The 20,312-nt window shown below is 33.7% G+C and overlaps 3 protein-coding genes and 1 long non-coding RNA gene across 5 annotated transcripts; 1 reads left to right on the plus strand and 3 right to left on the minus strand.

Annotated features, from left to right (window-relative positions):
• Positions 1 to 1,438: 1,438 nt before the first annotated feature.
• On the minus strand, positions 1,439 to 2,287 carry LOC106449635 (auxin-responsive protein SAUR78-like). Its single transcript, XM_013891373.3, has one exon. It carries the CDS (start codon positions 1,998 to 2,000, stop codon positions 1,647 to 1,649), a length of 354 nt encoding a protein of 117 aa, XP_013746827.2. The 5' UTR covers positions 2,001 to 2,287; the 3' UTR covers positions 1,439 to 1,646.
• An 8,084-nt stretch (positions 2,288 to 10,371) lies between these two features.
• LOC106449636 (protein SLOW WALKER 2-like) lies at positions 10,372 to 13,277 on the minus strand. Of its 2 annotated transcripts, XR_007323627.1 has the most exons (5): positions 12,870 to 13,277; positions 12,144 to 12,786; positions 11,938 to 12,031; positions 11,785 to 11,849; positions 10,745 to 11,689 (listed from the first exon to the last, which is right to left on the minus strand). XR_007323627.1 is itself a non-coding variant. In XM_048757337.1 (4 exons), the coding sequence occupies exon 4, from the start codon at positions 10,984 to 10,986 to the stop codon at positions 10,513 to 10,515; it is 474 nt and encodes a 157-aa protein (XP_048613294.1). In that variant the 5' UTR covers positions 10,987 to 11,689; positions 11,785 to 12,031; positions 12,144 to 12,786; positions 12,870 to 13,197; the 3' UTR covers positions 10,372 to 10,512. The 2 variants fall into 2 exon arrangements, 1 of the variants encoding a protein (XP_048613294.1); XM_048757337.1 differs by having other exon boundaries at positions 10,372 to 11,689; positions 11,785 to 12,031; positions 12,870 to 13,197.
• Positions 13,278 to 14,369: 1,092 nt separating this feature from the next.
• On the minus strand, positions 14,370 to 16,003 carry LOC106446184 (protein TIFY 11B). Its single transcript, XM_013887878.3, has 4 exons — positions 15,732 to 16,003; positions 15,354 to 15,477; positions 14,851 to 15,189; positions 14,370 to 14,719 (listed from the first exon to the last, which is right to left on the minus strand). Exons 1-4 carry the CDS (start codon positions 15,883 to 15,885, stop codon positions 14,515 to 14,517), a joined length of 822 nt encoding a protein of 273 aa, XP_013743332.2. The 5' UTR covers positions 15,886 to 16,003; the 3' UTR covers positions 14,370 to 14,514.
• A 72-nt stretch (positions 16,004 to 16,075) lies between these two features.
• LOC111214636 lies at positions 16,076 to 18,749 on the plus strand. The gene is made up of 3 exons (XR_002664003.2): positions 16,076 to 18,094; positions 18,187 to 18,267; positions 18,361 to 18,749. It is a non-coding gene; the product is annotated as an uncharacterized LOC111214636 (long non-coding RNA).
• Positions 18,750 to 20,312: the final 1,563 nt, after the last annotated feature.

Below are 20,312 nucleotides of genomic sequence, written 5' to 3' on the forward strand. Positions count from 1 at the left end.
TTTATTAAAAGTATATAATTTTTTTTATTAAAATATTAACCACATAATAAAATTAATTTATCAGAGTTATACCAACTTAATTCATTAAAGAAATAAAGTTTAATTTTTTAAACATAAATAGTCATTTAAAATGAAATACGATAAATAAAGATACAAAGTTTAAGTCTTTTATAAAATAAAACACAAATATATGAAAATATGACATTTACTAAATATTTGTCAATTGAAAAAAAAAATCTGCGCTTTAAAAGCGCGAGTCAAAATCTAGTAATAGATTTAAAGCATATACTCATTATTTTCTCTTATTTATTACTTTCTGTTGAAATAAAATCTTCGAGACTCTTAAATAAATATTATGTGCGCCATTATAGTCACGAGTCCATGACATTTTTCAGCTTTTAATTAACAGTTTTTTTGCTATAAAATTTATACATGTATTAATGTATGTTAAACTAATGGTAAGTAAGTATTATTAACCATGATATTATCATGTTGTCATGTTGAATAATTAATCAGTAAACTTTTTTTTATAAATAGTAAATTTTATATGGCTAGTAGTTTATAAACATTAAATATAGAAAAAATTTTCATCTCTGGTATTAGTTGTAAGGTATTCCGAATTCGGACCAGACATTATGATAACCAATCTATTTTGTAGTATTTTTTTCTATCGAAGTCGACTGAATCAGCCAATATGATTTATTAGAAAAAAAAACTAAAAACTAGAAAGAAGAATAGGACCATGAAATTGGGACCAGGTCACCAACGCGTCATGAGAGCGACCATTATCATTTCCAATTAAAAAATTACAATCTTAGTTTATTTGTTAAACAAAAATATATATTTGAAATGGACACAATATTACTTATTACATATCACAGAGGAACGTGTCTCAGATATGCGGAGTTTCGACGTTTTTTTTTTAAAATAAAAATTGGGGTTTACTATTAATTAACGTTATAAAAACACAAATAGTATTTCTTTCAAATAATCACAATGTATTTTAGTATCTTTTTGCATTCATTAAAATTTATTTTTATATAAAATGGATCTTTCAAAATTCTGAATCATTTTAGACTGTAGTGCTAATGTATCTGTATGTTTTTAGTAGTATTTTTTTAAAGAGAGAAATATAACTTTAAAATCTAATTAATTTCGACTAGTCATCACATTCAACCAATTTTTTGTTAATTTTTTTTAATTCAAGCTATTTCAAACATTGCTAGAGTCCTTTTTATTATCATGAGACTCATGACTCATGGAGAAAGATTCCGTTGCAAAAATAGAAACACAAGTTATAAAACCGCGACACTAAAATAAACAATATAAACAAATGCGACCATAGATTAAGTTTCTCTAAAATTATCATCCTCGTTCAGTTGTCTATAACAGTTAAGAGATATATAAATTAGTATATATTGAGAAGCAAATATAAAGATTTGTTGTGAAGAGAAAAATCATTATTTGTTGGTCGTAACAAAGTAAGAAGCTACATATGCTCATCATCATCATGATAAAATTTACGTGATCACGTTTGGGTCACACACCGCATCGAAACAAATTACAAATCAGCAGCAACAACAAAAAGACCAATAAACATAGTATATATTATACGAAAGAAATGTGTAGAAATCAAATGGTCGATGTCAATAAGTATAGAACTCAGCCAATTCTTCAACGGATCCTCCTTCTTGACCGGTCTTGAGCATCCACAACAAGTGCTCGAACAAAACAACTTCACAAGATACAACAATCTCACGATCTTGTTCCATGGACCTCGACCGATCCACGAGTTCTTGGAAGAGTGGGTGAGAGATGATGTCGGGTCTAAGCATGTAAGGTCTTCGAGTCGGACCAACATAAACAACATGGAGATTGTTGTCCTCTGAGAGCTCATTGGAGACAGCGGCCGAGGAAGATGAGTGGTGGTGGTTCTTGGCGAAGGAAGGCCATTTCTTTATCGCCGACTTGAGCTTTGTCAGCTTCCCAACTTTGGACATTACTTATGAAACTAACCTTTTTCTTGGATTTGGAACAAGAGAGTTGTTGAAACTAGATAGGGTTTAGGGTTTATGAGGATATATATATGATTATATGAGTGTGTGTGGGTCAAAAGATTGAATGAAGAATAGAAAATGTTTTGAGATGTTCTTGGGAGGAAACAACGAGGAAGGTTCGTGTATATATATTGAGTGAGATAGAGAAACGTATAGATGCATTGCATGACCCACCGATTGATGCATAACAGCTAGGAGAGATGAGGACATAAATAGCAAAACTAGTAGTATCTTCTTTTGCCATTGTTTTTCCTTTGTTCCTTTTATATCTTTATAATCGGATTTAAGAATTTACATAAATAAATTTTGTAAAACTATATTTTTTGCACAGTAATTAATTTATTGTTATGCAAAATATTACATCTTTTAGTTTAAAATAGATTGTATTAAGTAATATTGATAACATGAATGATATAATATAATATACCATACGAGATAATAATACTTATTTAACATAATATATATTGGATTAGTATATAAGTTTAATTTCTATAAAACTCAAAAATATATATTACCCACACGAATAAAACACTAACTATATATATATATATATATATATATATATTTAATATAATTTAAGAAGAACTAGATTTTGACCCGCACGCCCGTGCGGGTCTATTTTTTTTAAAAAAAATATGATGATATTTGCTTCTTATGTCACTATTTAGGGTTGAGTAAAAATCTTGAATTCGAAGATTCAAACCGATCTTAATCCGAATAAGTAGTATTAAATCCGAACCAGAATTGATTAAATATCTGAATTATTCAAAATTTTGGTATTTGAATAATTGAAACCTAATCCGATCCGAACCGAATTATTTTGGGTATCCAAAATAGATTTATATACTTATATATATGATACTTTTAAGTTCGCATAAATGCTTGAAAATATATACAAATAATTAAACGTAAATATCTTAAATAGTTAAAAAAATACTCAAAACTCTAAAAATACTTAAATAATTATTAATTCTCTATCCAAATATTTAAACCAAACCTATTTAAATTGGTTATCCAAATCAGAACCAAATCTTCAAAGATCTGAACTGAACACGAAATCCCAAAAAGACCCGAAAACGAATCCGAACGTCCACCCCTAATCACTATTATATATATCCTATATGTGTTATCATAGGTTACAAAATATGTGTTATCATATAACTAATCGTATTTTATACGTACCATCAAATAAGTTTTCTTATAATTAATAATATTTTATACGTACAATCATATAAATAATCACATATTATATTTTAAAACTTAATGTGAAATATAAAACCATAATTTAAGTTGGTGTTTGAAATTGGATTTTGTATTGTATTTTTATTATATATATTTAAAAAAATTATAATAGTTATTGGAAAATATGTTAATAAAAATCAAATTTTGAATATATGTATATTTTTGAATGAATTTTTGATATAAATTAATTTTAAATTATTATTTTGATTTGAATATATATATCAAGTAACATAGATCCATTACTTTTTAATATAATGTAATGGACTTTCAATTTTTTTTAATAGCATAAGCCCATTATTGTTTTTTCTAATTTATTGCTATCCATGTTTCCAAACAGTACTATTTTTTAACTACTATTCATATTGCCAAACAATCCCAATGTGTACTTCAACTTTAATAATATAGATATATTATATTTAATCTATATTAACCGGAAAAAAAACTCCCAAAAAACTATTGCATTATATGTATAGTATTATTCTAGCTATGACATTTTGTTTTGTCTACATAGATGCCACTTGTCATAAATCGGAATTTGAAAATATTTGATAAACATATAGTACATGTTTACTACTATTTGTTGTATATTACTGTATAAATATAATAAGTTTGTAGGTGTGTACATATACATGTGTAGATGTGTAGGCAACCTCTCATTGCGTGTTGTTGTCTAATGATCGACAAAGAGTGATAATTTTTAGATAACGATTACATCCTGTCCACAATTTTGTTGAATATTACCCCATAGTGCTAATTGTTTGTCGTTCATATATACCAAAACAGCAAATATAATCTTCGTCCACCGACTAAATTTATTTATTTATCTGTATGAACTAAACATATGTTATATCCACATTTTCGAAACCATAAATCCAGTGACGAATCCCAAATTATAAAATCATACGAATAAAATAAAAGATTGTAGTTAAGCAATATATGACGGATGCAACCACCAATGACATTTGATTTTTTGGCAAAATACAATCCTCTTATTTAGTGCAAAAGCATATTTCATTATATATTAAAATATATGGTATTTATCAAATGTGTGTTAAATTATTTAAAAATTCGTTAGTTTGGTATTTCTGAAGAATTAGGTAGAGAAGACCTTAGTACCTTACTGTCTGTCTTTATCGAAGGAAAAAAGTTGTGGATGGTAAGCTAATCATTCGAGGAATTTTAAATACTTGAAAAAATGGTCGAGAAGATATACTTATTTATGGCAAAATAAATCAAATAGTAAGATAGTTCTGGCGCATGATTAGAAATTAGATAACTGTCCAATGTCATATACTTATGTTATGTAGACATCAAGCTAGGCCTAATAATTTGATCAAGGGTGTTTTTTATTAAAGCACGTCTTTGTCTAAGGGGCAATTTACTGAATATTCATAAGGGCAATTTACTGAATATTTATCTTAACATTTTACCAAAAAATATTTTTACTGAATATTCATAAGGGGTCTAAATATGAAGAATATAAGCATTCTACAGTTTAAGTGATGAGACAATTAGTGCATAAAAGTGACAGTAATCTCCAATAGCAAGTGTGCATGAAATTTGACAAAATACATTATATATATTTGTTAACAAAAAAAAATTATATTTAAAATTAAAAGACATCAAAAGATATTATGACTAAAGTAGTTCAAAGATTATATATATTATTAATATTAATAAAATACATTTAAGATTTTTTTAAATGGTTCTAATTAAAAAATCACACATGAAAGAAGTCATGATTTCTATTTTAATACAATTCATTACATATACATATATATATATATATTGGTTAAATTATTTAAATCGGTTCAGTATTTTGAACTATACAATGATTTATATTACTACTATGTATAATTTATTAAGGAATTAAATATGTGTTTGTTAATCAATCCGGTTTTATAGGAGTCGGTTGTTATATTAGGAATGATATATTATTAAGTCATATTAGTAGGAACAAATAAATCATAACTGATTTCTAGTGAGAGTATATTTTTAAAAATATCACACATGAATTAAGGTTGTGACTTCTGTTTTAATATATAAGATGGTTGAACAAAAAAAATGAAAAAAATTGTAACATACTATATTATTTCATTAAAATAGAATAGTATAATTATTTATAATATGCGATATAACTAGTCGGTTATTCGAGGAGAACAAATAAAAATATAGAAAATATAAGAAAAGATTTAGAAATTTGGTCATGGAACTCTAAACAAATCAGTTCAATCAAATTTTCTACAATCTATATATCTATGACTGTCCCAACCGAAGAGAAAATTAAATTAAACTATATCAATTTATAATGTAGTATAGACTTTAAAACTCGATTTTCTTAATCTAACATGATTTGTCAAATTATATATATATATATATATATATATATATATATATGTGTGTGTGTGTGTGTGTGTGTGTTGTGTGTGCGTGTGTGTTTTAAAATTTCCAAAACATATCATAAACAAAAATATATATATGGTTTTATGAGTAATATATAAACTTGAATAATTGTTTTTTTAAGAAATCATAAGTAATTACGCAAATGGGAGGAAGCATGTAAGAAGAAAAAAGAAAGATTAATTAGTATACATAAAGGTAATATGTCAATTAATACATAATATATATAGAATATTAGCACATGACTTGTTAATTTGTTATGGTTATTTACTAAATTTTAATATTGTTATGGTTATGTGATCTTATATCTCTTTGTTTAATGAGATGACTTTATTGAAGATTAAGAAAGGAAAATGACAGTACTTCCTTCTCTCAATGGTATCAAAGATTACATATGGTTGCTAGACACAGCTCCGAAGATTAAAATGTTTCTGTGGAAAGCGGTTAGTGGAGCTCTTCCGGTGACTGATAACCTTTTGAGTAGAGGTATGAAGATTGATTCTAGATGTCAGGTCTGTGGTATGGAAGGAGAGTCCATAAATCATGTGCTGTTCACTTGCACTTTGGCTAGACAATTTTGGGCCATTTGTAACTTTCCTCGGCCTCACTCGGACTTCTCTGTTTCCTCTATATATTCGAACATTTTCTATGTTCTGAAAGCAAAGGATATCCCCTCCATCCCTTTGAATATCAGTAGAGCGGGTCCTTGGATCATTTGGAATATCTGGAAGAACAAAAACTCTCATTTCTTTGAAGGTTGCGTAACCAAAGCTCCAGATTTCCTTGAGAAAGTGTATGAAGAAGCAAATCACTGGTTCCTGATCAAGACAATTGAAAAAGAGGAAAAAGCCATTGACCTCGATCGGAAGAAGAAAATAATGTTTGGTTGGAAACCTCCACCTTCGGGTTGGATCAAATGCGATATTGGTTCTGCTTGGAGCAGTTCCAAAAATGAAAGTGGAGCTTCATGGGTTCTTAGAGACAGCGATGGAAATGTTTTGTTACATAGTAGAAGATCCTTCTCAGCTATTTACAGTCGTATGGATGCTTCTATGGAAAGTTGGTTATGGGCTATCGATAGTCTCAAAAACCTTCACTTCGATTCAATTATTTTTGCAAGTGATGATAAAGATCTAGTTGCGGCAGTTACTAAACCATCTGCTTGGCCATCACTTAAGTTCTACTCTCAAAAGATCTGCATCCAGCTTCATAATTTTTTGTTCTGGCGTGTTCAATCTTTGAAACGCTCAGATATCAGAGGAGCTTCTCTGATTGCTGATAGTGTCATCAAAGAGGATCGCTATCAATTTTACATTGCTGCTGGATATCCTGGTTGGTTAAGACATCTCTTTGTTTTATCATAAGGTTGGTTTGTAATGTTTAGATTCTGGCTGATCCTTTTGAAAAATTCTATCTGATCGATACCATGTATTTGTAATACCTTATTTCAATGAAAAGTGTTAAAAAAAAAAGAAAGGAAAATGACACACACACATGCATTAACATGAAATAGACAAACAACTTGAATTCTTGAATACTAATGACTTCTGGTTCGTAATCATTGTAATGATTTGCTTAAATGGAATTATGATATTTAAAACAATAAAAAAGTGGCGTCATAATTCATATAGATATTACTCAATATTCTAAGGTCATGTTTTTAATATACAGTGAAACCTCTATAAATTGATAATATTGGGATCACATCAAAACTATAATTTTTTTATTAATTTATAGAGATATTAATTTATCGATATACTAATTGAACTAAAAACTCAATTTGAGACTATAAAATTATATTATTTTATAGAGGTTTTAGTATGAATTAATTTATAGAGTATTAATTTAAAAAGATTATATTGTATCACTAAAAAGGTTAGAAACTTATTTTTTTTTTTTGGTTGAAAGGTTAGAAACTTATTTAAGAGATATACTTAGCTCATATCTTAAACTAGAGTCCAAAAATTAAGTAGCGACAAGCCAGTTGGGATGGTGTTGTTTATGGAACTCTTGTTTATGTAAGGGCGCGACAATTGTGCAACTAATCTACTACTTTTTTCTAGACTTGGTCTAAATATAGAAATCTGTATTTCATACATTTATTACATGTCTCATAATGAAATAACATAAAGTTTCGTTATAACTTAATAAGTTATTGTTTTCTTAAAGTATATGTCTATAAATGCTTAATGTAGTAGTTGTGATATATTTTTGCTGTAATTGTTGCCGGATATAAATGTATGTTATGAGTCATTAATATATTAATATAAAAGTCTACTGGTTTATATTGATTTGACCCATAATACATACATTTGTGAGTTTGGGCGAGCTAATTTTCTTTTTTTTGTACTAAAATAAATGTTTTCAATTCTACCTTTTGATGATGGATAGGTTTGCAAATGTTTTAAAACTTTAAATAAGAGGTGAGCTTCTTCCCCCCCCCCCCAAAAAGAAGGATTTTAAGGTTAGACTTGATCTAAGCATGTCTTAATCATTACCACTCAATTAAAGATCTAAGATGATTTAACTAACCACCCAATTACTTCTATATCAACTTGAACTTGAACTCGCACGCCTGCCCATACAAAGGGGGAACTGCATCAAAAGTCAATATAATATAATATGTACGTAAAAATTCTATAAATTAATAATGACGAAACTATATTATTTTATTAATTTACCAATTTCTTAATTTACAAAAAGTGTTTTTAGATTTATATATTTCAAATTATGTTTTATATAAAAAATAAGAAAAGAGTTAATTTCTAAGGTTATATATTGATTAAATTTTATAAATTCAAAATTGTTTTTATCAAATTATTTGGTGTATAAAAATTATGTATCTCAAATTTCAATGCATTTTAAGTGTAAAATAATGAGATGCCATTAAACTATTTGAAAGTGTTTTAAAATTAAATATACTCCATCGTGAATAAAAAAAATACAATACTACAGTTACAATCTATAGGTTATAATACATAAAATTTATAATAATTAATTATTAAATTATGTTTATATTGATCAGTGTAAATATTAACTAATTATTTTATCGAACTGTATCATATTTACACTGATCCAACTTAGGATTGAAATTTTTAATTTAATTTATAGAATTTCTACGGTGATTACTGTGAATGTAAATAATAACAACTCAAAATTAATGAAACATTTATGGGTGAAAGGATAATTGAATAATGATTTCAAGTAGTAAGTTATTAAATTAAAATATACTTAAATAAAACTTGTAGTAGAAGAAATTAAAAAAATAACATACCACAAAAAAAAATAGATTATAATTGGCCACACTGAGTTCGCCCTAATATTCTCCCAGGCACGAACTCCAAGGCGCCTCCAAGACCAATGCCCTTCGGCACCGGCGACGCGTTTTCTCGCCGGCGCTGGGCCCGCGTCACTGGGCCTCCTCGCCGGCTCTGCTCGTCACCTTCACCCTTTGCTTCCTGTTTCACGTTTTTCTTTATCTATTACCGGTTCATTTTTTGTGGATTGTCGGACGTGTTAGATCCCGGCGGATGCTACGACGGAGACAAGAGCTTCGACTCTTCGTTGGGCTTCTTCCGGTGGTCTTCCCTACCGGTTTGGCCCTTCCTCCAGCGATGGTCGAGAGGATTCTCTCGCCGCCGCCGCTCTGCTACGGGCTTCGGGTTCAGATCCCGTAGTACCTCTGTATGGTTACCGTCGGTCAAGTCAAGCTGTCGACTTGGTCCAAATCTTTCAACCGCGTATGGAGCTTCGTTTACAACTGCCTAACTCAATCTCTCCGTCACTGGAAAGACTTGAGTCACACGGGCCACCGTGCCTTGCTGCTCCTCATCTCACCGGTACCAGATCTCAAAGCACCACAAGTTCAGATCCGAATCTCTTCGGTGATGCTTCAGTTTCTCCAGCCTATAAAGTGATGCTCTCTTCCCCCCGTGGTTCATCCTCGACAGTGGTATGATTCCGCTCCGGCGACCACCTGGTTGGTGCCGATGTACGGTACGTTTCTCCTCGGGTTGTGTTGACAACGCTTTACAAATTGATATCCACTTTAACTTGGGCCTGTCCCAGTTGTGGAATGGAACCTGTCAGCCCAAGGAACTTCCTGACAAGACCCAAATATTTAGAAAAAAATGAGATCCAGCAATTTGTGGCGTCTGGGTATTGGGCTAGGTTTTCAGAGATTCCGGTTGGGTTTACCGGGATCTCACCTCGGTGTATACTGTCATATCTTTTCTCTAGGAAGAAATTACCCCTGGATTCAGGGAACACAGTTCTATTTTGGAAATCCTCTTCTTCCAAAGAGAAATCTCTATCAGCACATCCTCTTCCTATGGCAAGAGGTACTTTTTTGGATTTGTGGCCGAGTGTTTGTTTCAGTTTCTGCATCGTTTTGTTATCTTGCGGAGCGGTTTCTACGGGACCAGAAGATACAAGCGAGACTATCTTGGTAGTTCTCGTAGATGGGGTCTGGACTCCAACGTTACTTGTGACTATTCTCCAGCTCTCCGACATTGTCGTGAAGTTTTTACCGACGTATTCGAGCATCGTCTCGAATTCGCTGTCATCTTCTTCTGAAAACCTATCTTGTTTAGCTTATTTATATGTTGTAGTTTATGCTTATTGCCAAAAAGGATGGATAATTCCCTTTTGCCCTTGTATTGAAGAAGATCAATATTGAATGAAAGTCAGTTTGTGTTCAAAAAAAAAACACCACAAAATTGGAGTAATTATCTCCAGTGTTTCTGTATAGTACTAAGACAAACGTAGGAAGCCTTGAATAGCAAGCTATCAACAACGCTGAAACTTTTCTAATCTAATGTTTTGGTCTAAGTTGCTCAAAAAAAAATGTTTTGGTCTTCTTCTCTGCTGTTACTTTTCTTTTAGACTTTGAATCATCTATCTCCTCTCGGTCTATCAAATGCTCGTACTCTTCAAGACTTGCAAGTGGAGATTTACGTTTTAGTTTTTCTTTCTTTTTCTTGTTACCACCAAGATCATCACCACCACCATAATCATCATCAACATCCTCACCATCAAGCATATCCATTTCTGTGTCCATCTTTGCATCACTCGCATCCGCCACAAGCTCATCATCATCATCATCATCATCATCATCATCATCATCATCATCATCATCATCATCATCATCGCCAACTACTTTATCTAGATCATCATAATCATATTCATCATCATCCAACATATTCTCAATCTCCTCATTGTGACTCTCATCACCAGCCTCGAATTCAACATCACTATCGTAGGTTTCCCCCTTCACCATCACCATCATTCACATCGTAAAGTTCTTCAGCAGCTTGTTCTTCAGGTAGCTTCTTCCTCTTCTTCTTTTTGTTTGATTGTTTTGTACTACTCATCTTGTTCACATAGAACTTATGGAAGACTAGATCTTCAGGAGACACATCCTCTTCTGCTAACTTGATAATCTCAGATCCAATCATATGGTTTGACATTTCAAGATGCACATAAAGAAGAAGAAAAAAAGCATTACAGGTGAGTAGATAATTAAACGCAATGTTCAGAAAAATCGCGGTGGTTAGGCGCCAGGATAATTTAAATTGATTTTTTGAATGCGTAAACTGATTCTTTTTTAAAAATCGGTTTTAGAAAACTTGATTTGCCATTGAGTAACATGAGAAACCCATCGATAAACCTAGTCCATTATTAATAGTAAACTTTAGAGATAACACATAAATTTTCAATAGTGTTCTAATGGCATCACTCTTTATGTGTTAACATCATTAATCAAGATAACTAAAGAAACAAGATTCTTGCATATATTCATGTAACCAACCTGCAAGACTCTTTTGGAGATACCATTTCCTTTATTATCCTTTTGGTTGTAACTAATGAAACAAAACTCATATGATGAAGCATTAGGAGTTACCAGTTTAAAATTAAAGCACCAGCGTCAGGGATTGAATTATATCATCTGCCTCGTCAGTGGAAATATATGGAAAAGCTTTGTTAACTCCCTGCAATAAAAGGATTAATCAGGTGAGCTGTAAAGTCTCAAAGCTCTGTTAAATTGCATAAGGTATGCAAAAAATAAAAACACATCAGGACTAACCGTCAGTAGAGCTGATAGGATTCTGGAATCCAACTCAAAGGAAGACATTTGGGGGCAGTAGAAGTCTCAAAAATTACAAATAGTCCGAGAAGACCGTCAAAATAAGCTTCAATTTTGCACTCATATATAGACTTTAGACGCCAGTTATATTACCTTAAATAGAGCAAAGTAATACATCAATCAGGCGTTTTGCCACCTTTGGATTATCTCCTTTGTGGCTCAATCGAATCTGACTCAAAAAGTTGACCTGTGAAATTTACAATGGCTAGTAAGCATGCATGGCTGAAGATAACAATTTGATAATTTCAGTAGGCGATAAGCGTGAATGAGGACAATAAAGCGTGGTACTTTGCACGTACGTAACCTAAGATGAGGACGAAAGAGAAAGGAATCAACTTCATCAATCCACCACAGCCTGCAGAAAACTTAACTTACGTTTTAAGCGAAAGAGAAGAACCCAAACAACCAAATATATATGTTAAAAGCCATAAAGATTGAAATGCCGCAGCTACATATTAGGATATCAGCGAAAAGATTTGTTAGGTGAGTAATCAGCATTAGATGCACTCTTGTTTTGAGGATCTCCCAACTGTGAAAAGTAAACAATTAAAGGGATCACACAGTTGATAAAATTTGATTACATATAAATATTCCGAAGAATAATTGACACAAGCAAGTTTCGCTCCTGTTCTGATTTGCTTGTCAACATGAAATATATAGTCTGAAACCAACAACAAATAACAATTACTGTGGTAAAGATTCGGACCATGCAAAATAACCCATCAAATCTATTAGCAACCAGACAACTACCATGAAATCTTGCATCATCCAGTAGGCAGAACTACATTTTATATTACTCAAATGTCTAATATGAATATATATTATAAGTTATAACTCATCAAGACTCAAAACCTGGAGAAGTGTGCTTAGTAATGAAGCTAGGGGGTGCAGAGTGGTATTTAAGCTGGTAAAAGGATATACCTTTGAGGTCACCATTCCTTCCTGCAATGAACATCTCCAACCAAGTCAGCAAGTAGATAACACAAATGAGACATCAACATCAACTAAAGTAAACCTAGACATACCCAATAAGAAATCAAGAGACCTAATGTTAGCAATGGGATTCTTTCAAACCATGATCTCCAAGGCAGTGATTTTATCAGCCACCGTCCTTGACTTCTCAGAGCAGGGATCGCCATCTTCATATCTCCACTCCACTCCTAACTCCTAACTCCCTCTTCTTCTCCACCTCCCCTCCTTGTTCGTCCAGTTACCTCCTCCGCCTAAAACCTTCTCCTCAAGCTCCTCTGCATCATTGTACCACTCCAAGCTCAATAAACTCGCTTTTACTAACGGTAACTTAGGTAAAATCTTGAAATTTTCGAAAAGTTTTGTCTTAAAAGGCACTGTTCTCATCGTCTACACACACACACAAAAATCAGTCTTTGGCTTCTTCTTTGTGTCTACTTGTGTAACCTTGTTCTGTTATTGTTCTTCTGAGCATTGGTGAAGAGATAGTATCTGTGCATCACCTGGGGGTACTTGATGCTTGTCATGTTGCAACTGGGCTCAGCAACTCTCAACTCCAGCTATGGAACTCTGCATCCAACCGGTAACTTAGAACATTTGAGGCACAGCCGGATAAAACATTCTCTTTGACATCAAATTTAAAATAGTCAATATACATAAATTTAGTGATCTATAAGTTATAAAAAAAAAACTATTTAACGTTATACTAAAATATTTTTACTTTCCAAAATCTAAGGATGGACCATGAATGGAGGGTGTCCAACTGTCTGTCCTGTCACCATCAGTCTAGGTTGGATCATCGACATGGAACAATCACATCATTGACAGCGGAAGGGATGGATGGACAGATAATTGTAACAAGTAACAACGATATCCATAAGGTCACATGTTGTAGGAACTTACGGGGGGTCACACTGGAAAGATATGTGTGCTCTGGAAAGCAGCCAGCAGTAAGGCAACGACAATTTGGTAGTCAGTCTGTTGGGTCCTCAAATTCGAGTTCGACCACAATGGCTGCACATGCTTGAAGAAGATCCTCTCTTGTGGAAGCTCTTTACGTGGTGCCTTTTTCAAGCGAGTTTGCTATCACATAAGAGCTTTGCTTGAATTCGATAGACACTAGCTCTCAAGTATGTTCTTTGCAACAGAGCAAGAAAGAAAGAAAATTGTTCAGCTCACATGGTAGAGCTGGTCCTGGTAGCAAAGTAAAACATTTGTTCTGGACTCCCGAAATTTTAAGGGAATATATATAACTGCCATATTGTTTAAATTTTTTTCAAAGTTCTTACTAAATATTCTTTGCCTTTAAAATCTGAGGACCAGCCTTGCACATGGATTTACATAGAATTAGCTTATGCCTTTGAAATGCACATCCATGCATGGTTAAAATGGCTAAAAGTTCAGTGGTCATACAACAAGTGTTCTATTTATATTCCAATAAGTTTTTTTTTTTTTTGAACACCATATTCCAGTAAGTTGTACCGTCACTTCAGCAGCTGGAGACGAGACTTAATGTTTTTGGAATAGATTCCACTATCTTCCGTCACATAAGAATATAAATGACAATTCAAATTATAAACATATATTTAGAAACGAGTATGTATGTATGACTACGTAATACAACCTCAAAGAATCTAAACATTTATTATGTGGCTTCGAATCCTAAATAAGTTAAACTCCAAACATGACCTTTTATATGTACTAGAGCTTGAGTTCGAGATCTTTTGAACACCGTCCTTCTTCTCCATCCACTTCCATCGACGCATCGTTATGTCTCTTTGGTTTTGAGGGAGTCTCAGGCTGTCGCGAGGGTTGTCCTGGCTCTACCGATGGACCAACCTTTTGTGGCTTGGGAGGAAGATGACCACCACTTTGATTCACTTGATACGGAGCTCTAGCCACAGCCCTGAAAAATTCAAACACACCCAAAAACTTGTAAGTTATGTTGTTCTTGTACTATATAGAAGCATCAAAACCATATAGTATTTGTATAGAACCATAGTTAAGGTTTGGTTTTATGCTTCAAGTTTAATTTACCTGTCTTTTCGTTTAGCAAAGAAACGATGAAGAGAGGCTCTTCTTGCAATGCGTTCCACGACTTGATGTTGCTGTCCTGTTTGATGATCATTGTTGTTGGTCCCGAAAGTAGTTGGCTCGTTCAGATCAGGAATCACAACGTTGGTTTTGTTGCTCATGTTCATGTCTAGATTCTGAGTGTTTTTTGAATCAACAGCAACATGATGTGCCTCTCTCGCTGCTGCCATTATCTCCTTTGCTTTGTCTTCAGGAAACTCGTCGTAAACCATAACTTTTCCGCGGAAGAATATGGTCAACTGGGAGTTTCCAGGCTCCGGTACTACTAAGCTTGCTGGTTCACTGAAACCAAACCAAACCAAACCAAACCATTGTTACATTGTTCAAAATCCACACATCTATACATACACACGTTTTGACACTTCTCTAGTTTATTTCCAACAAAATGTATAAAGCCAAGACTTTTATTTAATACCACAAGAGATCAAGCCCATATATGTATGTACCTTAGATCGACAAATCTGGGTTTGCCTCCGGAAGAAGTAGAGGCTTCACCTACTGAAACCTTCTGAGACAAATCGAAGGGTCTGGTTTCAGAAATGTCTGCCTTCTTTATCTCATTTTGTTGTCCTATAACCAAAAAAAAACACCAAATTTACTTAAAATGAAGATTGAAAAATTAGATTAATTAAAATTTCTATATTCACCTTCAAACTGAATTATGTAAAAAATTTCTGATTTTACATTTAAACAAAAAAAACGAATATATAATATACTTTTCCCTCTTTTGTAAGCCAATATCTATTACGCAACTGAATAAAGAAACAAAAACAAAACTGGGTCTTTGTCGGCGGCGGCCGTCAGAGGAGGAGAGAAAGACATACCACTGAGATCGGATTTTCCGGCGAGTTCAAGATCGAGTTTTCGAGACAACCCTATATCAATATTCCCAAAATTACCCTTTTCCTTCAAGTAGCGGCTGAACAAACTACATCTCCGGGAAAAACTAGACTTCTCCGGTGCTTTTCCGTTCGACATACTGCGATGAGATTGCAACAACTCGAATGGTTTCAACACGTTAAAATCGAAGAGTACAACTTACAAGCGGATAAATGAGTTATTTATGCCAATATGTTTCTGTGGCTTTAAGCTTTCGCGAATATAATATTAAGTCAAACAAATAACGTGTTTTTTCAATAATTTGTTTATTATTTTTAATGGAGTGACAGTGATCTGTGGCAATAAATAAGATTTGGCACGAGGCTATTTCCACCTAACATGCATGCACAATTGTTAGTAGACTAATTCAATTTACTAGAGATGATTTATGATGGGTTAAGTTAGACTAGGTCGTATCTAGAAAAGATAGATGGGTAAGGTCATATCACTATGGAGAATTTTTTCTCTCTCTTCTTCGTTCTCTCTCTAGGATCCTTCACGAAGAATAGATCGAGATAAAGCTCCTTTGATTGTCGCCGGTTCTTTTGGCGACTCTGCCTCTGGTATATTCGGTCAGTTCGACGAGTATAGCCGGCTTTTGCTTCTGGTGGCTTGCGGTCTTTTCGACGGAGCTTTCCGGCTTTTGACTCCGCGTCGCGCTCTTCTCGATGGCGACGACGGCTTTACTTCGGGGTTCTCCCGGTTCGTTGATCGATGCTTTCCGTTCTTCTGTGTCCAATCGTCTCTCTTTCCTCAGCCTTGATGTCATCGCTTCCTCTCCTCGTCCCGAGCCGGTTCATCTTCGCGCTTCTATCTATCATTAAATGTGACAGTTTTCTAGCAGGAAGATCGAAGGTAGTGGGATCGATTGTAGCCGATTAGTTCTTCTGGAAACATAGATCTGGTGTGCGGCTTGTACAACCGTGAAGATGGTTCCTTAGTGAGCTGCTCTTCATCGGTAAGGCTCTGCTTGACGGCGGAGTTTCGTCGAGTCTCCCCTCTTCACCGGTGGAAGGCGGTCCGCTCTCTCCTTGACGCGTGTTTCAGGACGCTGGACGTTCGTCCATGTGGTGGGACGCCTGGAAGCCTTCCTCAACGGGTTTTCTCCTTTTGGGCTTACGGCCCAAGGAGTTTATTATGTTTGGGCCTGTAGTTTGGGCCTTTGTTTGTTTGTTATGTTGGGCTTGGTCCAGTTTGTACTATGACCCGTTTAATAAAATTCCAGTGGAAAAAAAAAGACTAGGTCCTATTCCGTCTAAAACATAAAAAGAAAATTTTATACTCGTAATTTATTATACCACTTTTTAATATTTTAAAATTTTATATAATTTTTTTGTACGTTATTTTTTTAGCAAGAAATCTTAATGCATTAAAAAATAAAGAGTTTAGAAGTTTAGAACTAGATGGGTTGCTAGACAAGTCTTTGCAAGCCCATTAGCCTGTCCATTATACAAATGAGAAATGAAAAAAAAAAAGACAAGATATGAATGGAGAGTTTAAAGACGAAGATAGATTGGTAGATATAGAACTCCATAGAGCTCCATCGATCGCCGGCGAGAAAAGATAGCTCTGACGAGCTCTTAAGAGTCTGTGCAAAGACATATATGTTGGTAGTTGAGTGAAGTCGTGTGGAGCAGTGCCTCTCTAATGGCAAAAGCCTACCCCATGCAAGAAGAGGAGACAAATTGTTGGACGTAAGATCCTCGATTCAACTCCACAGATGCCAGATCAGTGAAAATCCAAGCTAATCCCGTCGATTTGTGGTCGGTTCTCCAAGAGGCGTCGGTGTTGCAGTAGATCTCATGTTCGATGAGGGCATATGGTTGTGGAGGAAAAGGAATCATAGGGCGTGGGGAAGAGTGAAACGATTGGGCTGATTCCCATTCTTTGAGTGCTAAAATTGCTTTAAGAAAAGTTTCATGGGGGATTGGGATCGACTGTCAAAGATGAGTTGGTTCCTTGAATTACATAGTGTCCAACAGATCCAAGGGAAGGTGTTTCCAGTGAAGCCATATGGTGAGAGAGGAGTCAACGCTAGGGATTCACAGAGAATATCAAAAAAACTCGAGGCTTGAAAGGCGTTTAACGGGGAGTTCCACGGACCTTGGCTCCACACATCTTTGGCGAATTGGCAATGGAAGAGAATGTGAGAGATAGATTCTTCTTCTCCGCATCTAGGACAGTTTGTGTTGGATAAAATGCCTCTCATGCGAAGGTTATCGCCTGTTGGGAAAGCTTGGTTTCCCACTTTCCAAAGAAAGAACTTCTGTTTTGGTGAAAGGGGAGGATTCCAAATAAGTTGCTTCCAGTTACGTGTATTCCCTGTCAAGAGTCTTTGAATCGATTGGTATTTTTGTTATTGGATGGAGTAGTAACCTGATTTTGCTGTGTACATTCCAGATTTGTTGAGGGGCCAGATGAAGGAGTCTCGAGCGCTTAGGACAATTGGTCTTAGCGTCATGATCATCGAGGAGAACTCAGGTAATAAATTATCAATAAGAGCTTTGTTTCACTCTTTAGTTTTTTTAGTGAGAATGTCTGATACCATTAAATCTTTATCTTTTATTGATACAGGACCAAAAAGTTTGATGTTAGCTTCAGGACATATCCAGAAATCAGACCAAAGGGAAGTGGTCTCACCATTACCCACTGCTTTACTCAAATGGTTCAGTAGGAGGTCTCGGCCTAGCAGAATACTTCTCTACCAATGTGAGGTGGTCGTTGGAGTCTTGACTTTTAAAAAAGAGGTTTTGCTGTAGTATTTTCCAGCAAAATTTTAGCTAAAAGACTATATGGGTTCGTGATTAGCCTCCATGCTATTTTTACCGTCTAAAACATAAAAAAAAAAATTATACTCATAATTTATTATATCAATTTTTGATATTTTAAAATTTTATATAAATTTTTGTACCTATAATTAGTATTTCTGAGTTTTAGCCCAAAAATAAAACACAGGTTACGTATTTTCCACTGTAATACAGTAATAATCAGAGTCGTGCTGACCAGCTTATGAAAAAGGCGGTTGCCTTAGGCCCCCACCTCTCTAGCACAAGTTTAGAGGGCCCCTAATTTTTAAACTTATTTAGATTTAGCCATTATATTCGACTGTTACATATTTAAAACCTCAATTTCTAAACATACGTCTCATCTAGTTTTATTTTATAACATTTTATATAAGCTATCTATGTTTTCTTGTACAATTTTCTAAGTTTATAGTTGCACACTTACGCTTAATATATTTTGATTACCATAAAATGAAGATATATGGACATAGTTTTCCTTTATGCTATATATAATCAATTTCTTAATTTTTATATGTTTCACCTCTCACTAATTTTAATGCTATATAAATAATATTGTTAAAATATCTATTATATTTTTTATTCTGAAGTTTACTGTATCCACTAAAATTAATTTTATAACAAATTTTAAATTTTAATAACATTATTAATTACATTGAATTTTGCCTTAGGCCCCAGCAAAGCTAGGCACGGCACTGGTAATAATAATGAATTCTAAATATTATAATAATGGTTAATCGTCTTATCAATTTATCTTTGATGGTTAAGATTAGCTGATGAAAAAAAAAAGATTAGCTAAAATATTCTAATTTATTTGATATTGATGGGCGATCAATATAAGTTTAATAAAAGAATTTGTTTTGTCACGTAAGAATTAATAAATGAATCATACATGAATTCGTCTAATTCTAAACCAAACCAACGGTTCGTTACACTTACAAGTTACAACTTCCGGCACGTTTTCCTTACGGCTGCAGCGAAATGTAAACAGAAAATAAAATTTGAAAAGAAAGAGAAAAAAGGTTGACGGCGACGTTAGTGGAAGGCGTTAACGAATTGTCCTCATCAAATCGTCGGGTCCCGAAAGTACTACTATTTACGATATTGGTGGTGGCATTTTCATTATTAAATACATAACCAAGGGTGTTACACAAGCCATAGTCCGCGTCGGCTGATGGCTGTTTATAAATGCAATAGTGGAACCCATTTGCCACTAGTTACCAGTCGAACTTGTATTCTGTAAATCGACGAATACTTATCCCCGACAGAGTTTTTGGCACGTGAAAGATCTGCTCTGTGACTGGATGCAACCACGTGTCAAAATCTTACGGTAGACCCATATCGGTCCATGATCTGCGTTTTTCCCCTTTTTAATTTTAAATTTTTTAAAAAGGCTTCAACTATTTCCAAAATTATTGTTTTCTTTAAACTGGGACTCTCTTTAGGTTGAGGATCAGCTCTTGCTAACAATACCTTATATGACGCTTATATGACGTAATGTAAAACAATCTTTCCAACGTAAATCGAATTAAGAGCACAAAAGAATCAATTTCTTGTAAGAAACCACTAATTGTTGCTAAAAGTGAACGTTTTTTCACCATAGCACAACCGTGCATTAGTTACAATTTCACTAGTATATCAAGAGTGTAATGAGATATCTGAATAATTGACATGTAGACCTTTCTGTTTGATGTATGTGTTTTTGAGAAAATTCATCTGCTCAAG

The sequence above is a fragment of the Brassica napus genome, chromosome A2, assembly GCF_020379485.1.
Source record: "Brassica napus cultivar Da-Ae chromosome A2, Da-Ae, whole genome shotgun sequence".
Lineage (NCBI taxonomy): Eukaryota > Viridiplantae > Streptophyta > Magnoliopsida > Brassicales > Brassicaceae > Brassica > Brassica napus.

Coding starts and splice junctions, on each gene's coding strand:
- LOC106449635 (XM_013891373.3), bottom strand. CDS start 2,000: ATGTCCAAAGTTGGGAAGCTGACAAAGCTCAAGTCGGCGATAAAGAAA.
- LOC106449636 (XM_048757337.1), bottom strand. CDS start 10,986: ATGATGGTGATGGTGAAGGGGGAAACCTACGATAGTGATGTTGAATTC.
- LOC106446184 (XM_013887878.3), bottom strand. CDS start 15,885: ATGTCGAACGGAAAAGCACCGGAGAAGTCTAGTTTTTCCCGGAGATGT. Junction 15,478..15,731: donor CGGAAAATCCGATCTCAGTG/GTATGTCTTTCT, acceptor TTTTGGTTATAG/GACAACAAAATGAGATAAAG. Junction 14,720..14,850: donor TTTGCTAAACGAAAAGACAG/GTAAATTAAACT, acceptor TGAATTTTTCAG/GGCTGTGGCTAGAGCTCCGT.